Source organism: Eurypyga helias, unplaced genomic scaffold (assembly GCF_000690775.1).
Source record: "Eurypyga helias isolate BGI_N326 unplaced genomic scaffold, ASM69077v1 scaffold26668, whole genome shotgun sequence".
Taxonomy (NCBI): domain Eukaryota; kingdom Metazoa; phylum Chordata; class Aves; order Eurypygiformes; family Eurypygidae; genus Eurypyga; species Eurypyga helias.
This window is the reverse complement of record NW_010266701.1, coordinates 7648-16642: the sequence shown is the minus strand read 5'-3', so window position 1 is coordinate 16642 and position 8995 is coordinate 7648. Positions and strand designations below refer to the sequence as shown.

At 59.3% G+C, this 8995-nt stretch overlaps 1 protein-coding gene across 1 annotated transcript in view; it reads left to right on the top strand.

Moving 5' to 3' along the window:
- The window catches only part of SOGA1 (suppressor of glucose, autophagy associated 1), a gene marked incomplete at its 3' end in the record, with an annotated part of 20475 nt that overhangs the window by 3894 nt on the left and 7586 nt on the right, over positions 1-8995 (top strand). Inside the window, 4 exon segments of the mRNA XM_010157194.1 lie at positions 4168-4289; positions 4291-4378; positions 5705-5863; positions 8477-8539. Of these exon segments, the coding sequence (XP_010155496.1) occupies positions 4168-4289; positions 4291-4378; positions 5705-5863; positions 8477-8539 (432 nt within the window).

The window sequence follows — 8995 nt, the reverse complement described above, 5'->3', positions numbered from 1 at the left end:
GCCCGGGAAGTGTTCAAGGCCAGGCTGGATGAGGCTTTGAGCAACCTGGTCTAGTGGAAGGTGCCCCTGCCTGTGGCAGGGGGGTTGGAACTAGATGATCTTTAAGGTCCCTTCCAACCCAAACCATGCTGTGATTCTGTGTGTGACACGTGTCCCTTACCCACCCTTCGCCCCACTGCACCCCAGCGAGGGCTTGGTGTAAGCTGCGTTTGCTGGGACCACGGCGCTGGCAAGGGACATGCCTGGGCACTGCAGGCAATTTCCCTTAGAAATCCCCTCTGATTTAATTTTTTCCCCTAGCAAATTCTAGCATAATTTCCTCTTCTGTCTGGCGGGGGCTCAGAGTTAATTGAAAGCTGCTGTTTTTGTCCTGTAATCTCGCAGGAAGCGGTGCTTGTTGCTCCTGGACAGTAATCTCCATCCGTGCACGGGGGATCGCGGACTCCCGTGGATGCACCCACTGCCAGTGCGGTGTTGATGCAAAACATACAGGCGACTGCCACTCCTTCTCCTCTGCATCTTGTGCTGAGGTTTGGGGGTGCGGGCAGAGGGCTGTGCTCCCTGGAGGGCTGCCTGTACCCCGCGAGCAGGCGGCTGCTGCTTGGCTGCGCCCCAGAGCCTGGGGCTGCCGAAGCTGAGGGTGTATGTGCCATCAGCAGCACTGACAGCCAGCCATGTCCTTATTTGCATGATCCTGTTTTGTATCCGTTGCTGCTTTCTGCTTCTAAAAGATAGTGGATCCTGCTGATGAGCTGTGAGAGTCGCACAGCGCGAGTCCCGTGGTCTGGTCTGAGCTTGCTGCGTTCTTGCAGGCGCCTAAGCCAGCGTGTAATTCCCCTTGGGCAGGAGATCCAAGGGTTTAACTCTTCTGCCACAACCCATGATGGGGCTGATCTGCATTTTGAGGTGTGCTCTGCCATCTCCACTGGCCCCCCTCCTGCCGTGCCACCTTTTGGGGCTCAGCCCCTTCAGGTCTTGCCCTTCCTGGAGGAGCTGATGCCCTGCAGGCGGGTGTATGGACAGGGCTGTAGCTGTCACCTTCTCTTGCTCTGAAAATGCATGGGGTTTTTCTGAACCAGAACCAGGCGGTTTGTATCCCACCTTGCCACTTCTTAGTTTCCTTAATAGTCTTCCCAGGGAGAGATGACATCTCCGAGGTTTGCTGGGAAGAGGTTGAAGGTGCATGTTGTCTCTTGGGTCCATCCATCAGGCATAGCCTGGCTCCTGCAAACACAGGTGAGGTGGTTGCTTCTGCAGTCCTTTGGGCATTGAAACAAGTCTCCCTGGACTGCACATCCCCAGCATCTTTTCCAAGACAGCTGACTTCTGGCATAAAAACAATAAAGGGACCTTTGAGGCTGCAGGGATGGAGCAGTGGAGGAGCAGGTAATGCCAGAGGATGGGGGTGGTGAGCAGCCCGCGGGTGCGGTCGAGTTGGAAAGAAGTAATTTATCTCATCCTCAGTGTTGCCCACCTCATCTTTCAGACTTCATTTAGCATAGTTTACAGTGCTTCACGCTCACAAGCCAGCCCTGATTTTGGGATGTTTCTAGGGTGTTTCCCTCTGCTTCTGGCTTTGCTCTCACCTTTATCTAACTGGATCTTTTTGCTTTGAATTTGCAAAGATGGGCATTGACTCCAGAGAGGGTGCAGATGCAAAGGGTGAGGCTCAGCAGCTGTCCCCGAAGCTGTCGGGGTCCTCTGTGCAACTTCTGTGCCCTCATGTGCTGCCTCCAGACACCCTCGGGCTCTTCTGCCCACTGCAGCCCAGCCGTGGAGGAGCTCAGCTTTGCCGTCCTAAGCTCTCTTCCCATGTTTGCTGGCATGTTTTTGCTCTCCGATGTAATCCAGTTACTATGGTTTAGCAGCACGGCTTGTCTTCGAGACAAGCTCAGGGCGGGCTCTGCAGCTGCCGGGCTGCAACCACTGGCAGGGTTTATTGGTGTTATGGGGTGCGGGCGAATTCCTGCAGCTAGAGCAAAGGGAGCAAAGCAAAGGCCGCTTTCCCAGCCCCCCCAGCCCCATTCCCGGGGGGAGCACCCTGCGAAGAGGCAGCTCTGGGCTGTGCTGCCGGGCTTTGCCTCCCCCTAAAGTAACGGTTGCTACAACCCGAGCTATAAACAAGCAGGAGCTCTTAGCATGGCAAGCCCAGGCTTCCTTCCAGCAAATGTAAGGTTTGGTTGGGTTTTTGCCAAGGGCCTTGCTCCCTGCCCTGCTCCGCTGCTGCCTGGGAAAGCCGCATGGCAAACGGGAGCAGGTATGGTCAGCACTGGAGCGGGGTGCAGGCAGCCCCCCGTGCCTTCGGCGATCGTATTCAAGCCACCATTCACACAAGGCTGTTTTCCAGCACCCCGTTGCAGAGCGTCTGCTCGCCTACCATGCACAATGCATTTTTTCCCATGAAAGCTCCCAAGGAGTAGATCCCATTAACTGTCTCTCCAGGCTGGTTTGGCTTACAGGGGTTTTGCTGTTATCCTGAGGGCCGTGGCACTGCCATGTGGGGTGGGCAGTGCTGGCTGTGAGTTTCCGTTGGGTTCATCACTGTTGCAGGGCTGTCTGCCCGCATGTGCCGTTTGTCCCTGGTGGGTTTCATGTCTGAGCTGTCCAGGGGTTGTTTGTGAAACATGCTTGCAGTGATGCGCCTTCATGGGACAGACTCTGGCTGTCCCTGGGACGCTGCACTGCCCGTCTCGGTGCCTTGGGGCTGTTTCTGCCCTGCTCTTGTGCTCAAAGCCCCCCGGCAAGAAGCAGAGTGGTGGAGGGCAGCAGGATGCTGGTGGCTGTGGTGCCACCAGGCACTGGCAGCCTGGGATGGGAGATAATCCGGGATTGTCTAATTGGTGTTCCTTATTTGTCGCGTAGTGTTTAAAGCCAACAGTGAGCAACTGTGACGTCCTGCAGCTGCCACCCCCCTCCTCGGGCTCAGCTTCGCTTTGCTGGGGAATTCTTGCAGCTGGGGCTTTGTCCGGGCCGGGTGAACGTGGTGGCGAGCGTGCCAGCGCCAGGCAGAGCTGGCGTGGTGCTGCTGTCCCAGGCTGCATGTCACTGTCACGGGCAGTGTCAGGAGCACAGGGTCCTGTCCCCTCTGCCTGGGGTGAATCAGGGATGTGCATCTCCAGTGTTCATGCCGGGTCCTCATCTTGTCCCTTCCCGTGCTGTGCCCCGGTGCAAGGCAGCAGCTTGAACCCCTCATGGCTCAAGTGGCAATTGCTTTGGAAGCCATGGGAGGTGTTCGGTGGCGGGGCTTTTTGGAAAGCAGATGCTCGATCCCCTCCCAGTAGTGTGTCGGATCCACTGAGTCTTATCGAGGAGAACAGCTGGTGCAATGGCTGGAGCGTTTGCATGGAAGATTTGGGTTGAGACTGTGCTCAGGGGGACGTGAGGAGCTTTGGGCAGTGCAGCCTGTGTGCGTCCCCAGGGACCGGAGAGGATAGTCCTTGAGCATTCCTGGTGGCCATAGCTCTGTGCTGGACCGGGAGGTGTCACTGGGGCTGTGGCTGTTGCAGGGGGACGCATGACAGTCGTGTGCTGCAGACCTGGAGGAGGCTTTGGGTTGGCACTGGTGCCAGCAGGATGTCACCCCTGGCCCTGCTGTGACAGCGACTCCGCGGCCCCACGCTGGAGGCTTTGCTGGGCTGAGAGAGGTTTGTCACCACGAGAGCTGATGAGACCAGGAAGGTGGTGGAAGGCGGATCCAGTCCACTGGTTGCTGCATGGTGGCAAAATGAGGGGCAACCTCTGGTCCCCAGCCCTGATGGTATCTTGCTCATGTCCCCGTGTTGCCTCCCCTGTCCTCGCCTGCCGTCTCCTCCTTCCCTCGCCTGCCTCCCTGACACATCTTTTCCAAAGACGACCTACATTTTTCTCGCCGCGGCTGCCGCCTGTGCTGCTCCTGCAGCTCCTCTCCCTCCCCCACCTTCCTCTTTCTTCTACTGCAAATATTTATAGGCGCCTGTTTCAGTTGTGCTCACCAGTGGGGTGATGATGCTGAGCTGGCTCTGTGCCCTTCTGCAAGGATGGGGCTTGACCCAAGGGCTTGAAGGTCTGCGAAAACAGCTCGTGGGATGGAGGGGGGCAGGGGAGCCATGGTGGGAAGGTATCCCAGGGGAAAAACAGAGGAGACCAAGCCGTGGGGTCCATCCCCTCTAATGTGCATCTCCCCCACAGGATGAGATCGAGGAGCTGCGTGCCGAGATGCTGGAGATGAGGGATGTCTACATGGAGGAGGATGTCTACCAGCTGCAGGAGCTCCGGCAGCAGCTGGATCAGGCCAGCAAGACCTGCCGCATCGCGCAAGGCTGAGCGCCGCAGCCTGCGCGTGGCCCAGACGGGCCAGGTGGATGGTGAGCTCATCCACAGCCTCGAGCAGGACGTCAAGGTGAGGCTGTGAGGGCGATGTCCCCATCCAAACAGTCCCCAGGTCCAAGGATGGGGGTCTTGTAGTGCCATATGCGAAGTTCATCCTGTGCAGGCTGGAGCCTAGCCTGGCCATGTGCCCTGGGGTCGAGCTCCCTTATCCTGCACCAGTGGGGATGGGATGAGGCCACCACCAGGGACTGTAGCAGCACAAGCGCGCAGGGAGGGGACCAGGACCCTGGGGAGCTGCTCCTCTTGGCCCTCGGGGAAACCTTGCAGAGCCCTGGGCATTGCAGCACATGGGCTGGGGCAGAGAAAGGGGATTTCTGCAGGATGACATTGCCTTATCCTTGCCAGCCTCTGGCCCTCAAGGAGCTGCTGGTGCCAGTGAGTGTTTGCTGAGGGCTCTTGCCGACACGGCAGCTGCCAGGAGTGGGATGCTGTGGCAGCTGGAGTCGGCTCAGGGTGATGGGCAGCAGCTCGATGAGTAACTTAGTTTTCTTAGCAGAAAACAGCCAGTCCTGGAGCTGAGACATGCCACAAGTGTGGGGCTGTGAACCTGCCTTATGCCACCCATCTCTTCTAGGGGCCTGCTCCCCTCCCCAAACCACCCAGTAGCCCCCAGCTTGGAGTGCTTGGGGGAATGGGAGCCCAACCCCATGGCCATCAACCCTCCCAGCCCTGCAGTGGGGCTCACTGCTGCCTCTGCAGTGCGGATACCCCGGGCTGGGCAGGGGACCAGGCGGACTGGGGCCAATTTTTCCCTTCCTGCAGTTGCCGGAGGGAGTGCTTCATGCTGTTAAGCTCCCTGTATGCTGAGTGCTGCCCCCTTGCAGGGATCCGGAGAGGGGTGCTCCGGGCCGGGATGGACAAAGGCACCCTTCACCCAGAGGGCAGCTGGTCTTTTTTTTTTCCATAACGCGATGCAGCAGCTCGCCTTTCTCCAAGCCAGCGCAGCTGCTGCCCGCAGTGAGAGGCTGCCTGCTCTGGTGCTGCCCGATGGCTTTCCCAGCCTTGTGGGGGCTTTTCCAGGCTCATGGTATGGGGAAAAAAGTACAAAAAGGTGATGAGAATCCCGCAGCATCATGTTAGGACTGGGGAGGGCAGGGTTTGGCCAGGGGGTGGGATGTGAGGTAGCCTTGCAGCTGGTGAAGGGGTACAGTGGTCACAGCATGTGATTGATGGGGGACACACAGGGGCCAGGGTGTCACCCGGCACAGTTTCTGCTCTGAAGGATCTTGGTAACAGCTTGGCGATTTCTGCATGAGGACTGTAGGTGCCCAGGCGCTGTGGTCGCAGCCCCACGCACGCTGCACCCAGCCTGATGACAGCCCTGTTGTGTGCCCAGGTTGCCAAGGATGTCTCTGTGCGGCTCCACAACGAGCTGGAGGCAGTGGAGAAGAAAAGGATCAGGCTGGAGGAGGAGAACGAGGACCTGCGCCAGCGGCTCATTGAGACGGAGCTGGCCAAGCAGGTGGTGCAGAATGAGATGGACAAGCTCCGAGAGGTGAGGGAGATACGGGAGGGCGGACTGGGAGGCATCCCTAAGGTTCTGCCCATAGAATGTGCCCTGGCCTTGCACTGTGGGGTCCCCCGTCCCTGCTCACATCGCTGAAACCCAAACCGTGCTGCAGATGCTTGTGAAACCCGAGCAGCACCGGCCCTCTGCACGGCATGCTTCACCCCACCCTCCCGGCACGGGATGGCTTTCATCCCGGGGGGGCTACAGGACTTCCCCCCTGCACTAGCGCCACTTTATGTGCCCTCAGCCATTTGCTCAGCCTGGCCACCTGGGCCGTGCCCAGCTCCCACTGGCCAAAGCTCTGCATGATGTGGAGTCTGTCGTGGCCCTGGCACAGTGACTGGTGCTGGCCGTATCCTGACTGCATGCTGCTGGTTCAGATCGGGCTGAGCCGCAGGGCTCTATGGCAGCGATGTCCCGGCAGTGCTGCGGAGCTGGGTGGGTGCATGATCCCATCTGTGTCCTGGGAAGCCATGTGCCACACATGTACCCATGCACACAGCTGCAGGGCGCTCCGTGCCACGTTTGGCACCAGCTCCCAGCCAGGAGCGATGTCATCCTCATTGACAGGAAAGGCATCCCAGTGACAGCATGATCCACCACAGCACTTGTAACCCACTTCCCTACTGCCCGGGATGCCTGTGGTCCCTGGGGAGTCTCGGGAAGCACTGCTGGCTGAGCTATCAGGGCAGTGTGTGGGAGGAGACATGCCGTGGCAGAGCACGGGCCCTGCTCCCGACGGGGACACGACGCAGGGAGAGCTCGCACTGCCCCCAGCTGTGCTCCCCTGCGCAGCAGGGCGGGGAGCTAGCGCATGGCTTGGCATCTCCGAGGCCAGCTCCGGTTAACACCAGGGCCAGCTGCTGGCCAGCCACAGGACCCGGCCACGGTTGCACCCATCCCCTCTGGAGCCACCTTCTTGTGGGGTGGCATGGAGCAGCGTCACCCCAGGTGGGGTGTCTTGTCCCTCCACTGCACAGCCTTCCCTAACAGGCGTGAAATGGGCGTCCCTGCAGCCAGCCAGCACGGGCTGAATAACAAATGGCAGCAGCAGGAGCTGAGCTCTCACGCTTGAAAAACAGGCAGAGAAAGTGGTTGCATGGTCAGTGCGCAGGGAGACCTGAGTGCCAGCTGCTGCCATGCCCTGGCAAAAGCATGTGGGACAGGATACGGCCCCTCCACAACTGCGTGAGCCCAAAGAGGATGCTGCCGGCTGGCACAAGACCGGCACAGCTCCCTGAGCCTGGGGATGGTGTGTCCCCAGGCTAGCAAGAGCATTGGGGTTACTCACTGATTGCAGAGCGCTAATTAGACAAATGAGTGAGTTAACAACCCTCCTCCGCCTCCTCCTTCCTGCTGGAGGGTGCAAAGTGTGGCAGAGCTCGTTAGCAGCCAAGCCAGGGTGGAGTGGAGGCTGCACAGGGCTGGGCTCACCCCTCAGGGCTGATTATTTTTCCCTTCCAAGAGGTTTCTCCCATAATTGGATAATTATCAGGATGGGCAGATCATCCCTAAAGGCGCTTGCATTTGCCACTCCAGCTCTAGCCCATCTCAGCATCTCCTGGGGGGCAGGAGGAAAGTGGGACCAGACCAGGTACCCTGTGCCAAGCCTGCCACGTCAAGCTCAGCTGCATGGGGCCCTAAGGCACAGCCACCCCATGGGATGCATCCAAAGCAGAGCAATGCCAGCCCGTGTCTGACCTGGGGTACTGTGCCTGGGGTTGCTCCAGGCCGGGTGATGGCCCTTGCCAGCCCCAGTCCCCAGCGCAGTAGGGGTAAGGGATGCCGACGTGGCACAGCCAGCCCTGGGGAGAGGCTCTGCTGCAGCAGCAGCTCCAGTGATGGTTGTGGCCTTAATAGGAAAGCCTGGAGCCCGGCACCTTGGCACAGGCAGCAGCTTACGTTTCACAGCTGCTTTCTTTGGCTGCTGGGCCTCAGCACCAGCTTGGAAATAGGTCCGGGACGGCTGTGTGGATCGGCCAGTGCTCATGGGGGGCTGCAGGGATGTTTGTGATGGTTTTCCTCCAGCTCCCCTCCCCAGATCTGTGTGAGGTCCTACCCTGGGCACCCACTTTTTTCCCCCCCTTCCAGTGTCCCTTATTGCTCCATTTGTCCTTCCTGCTTCCCAGCTGTCCTCACTAGTCTGGAGATTGTCCCTTGCGTCAGAGACCCTGAGGGCAGAGTCAGCATCATCCCCTCCCCATAGCTGAGCGACCAGGACGTGTTCCTTCCTTGGGGAAGAGGCAATGGGGAACGTCATCCTCTGCTTCTCCCACACTGGGATGCCCTGAGAGCCATCCCTTGGCTTGGGGGTTGGATCCCCGTGCTCCATCCAGCTGTGACAGGACCATGACTCAGCCTCTCCACGGCTGGTTTCCTGCTCGCTCACAGCTCGCTTGCCTGCAAGGGAAATCTCTGGCCATACCCCATGATACAATGCCTGCCAGTCCCCCAAGGCAAGGGGCCTCTGCCTGCTGTGGCTCTGGCGTTTCTCCTGGGCTGCAGAAGTTGGTGTTGGTGTCCATCTGCACCGGGTCTGCCTGTCTGTGCTGGGGGGCTGTGCCATTGCTGCAGGTAGCGACTCTCTTCTCTCTGCAGAATTCCCTGAAGAAGCGAGGGTCTCGCTCCGTCGGGAAGACCGAGAAGAAGCCGTCGGTGCAGGTATCGGCACTGGCGTGTTTGGGTGTGCCGTGGGGGTTCCTGGGTGTGCCGTGGGGGTCCCTGCACCCATGGTCATGGTGCCAGCTGGAGACTGTGCCTGGCCCAGAAGTAAATCTGGGCATGGCAGTGCCGTCCCCGCAGGGTTTTCCTGCCTTTCAGAGACCCTGCATAAGGGAGGGATTGATGTGCTGGGCCATCCTCATTGTCCTCAACCGCTCCCTTGTCTCATTTATCAATGGAGCATCAGTGGCGGGCTGGTGGCTTTAACCCTTTCTGTGTGTTGGGACTGCAGTAAGCGCTGAAGGACTTGATCTCAGTCATTCCAAACCTGCTTCTGCTCTTGGGTTGTGGCTGCTGCAGCCTGGGTCTCTCCTGCCTGTGCCAGCAGCTCTGCTTGAGGACGGCCTGGGGGAGCTGAGGGTCCCTGTGGGGAGCGGCTCCACGCCGAGCGTCGCA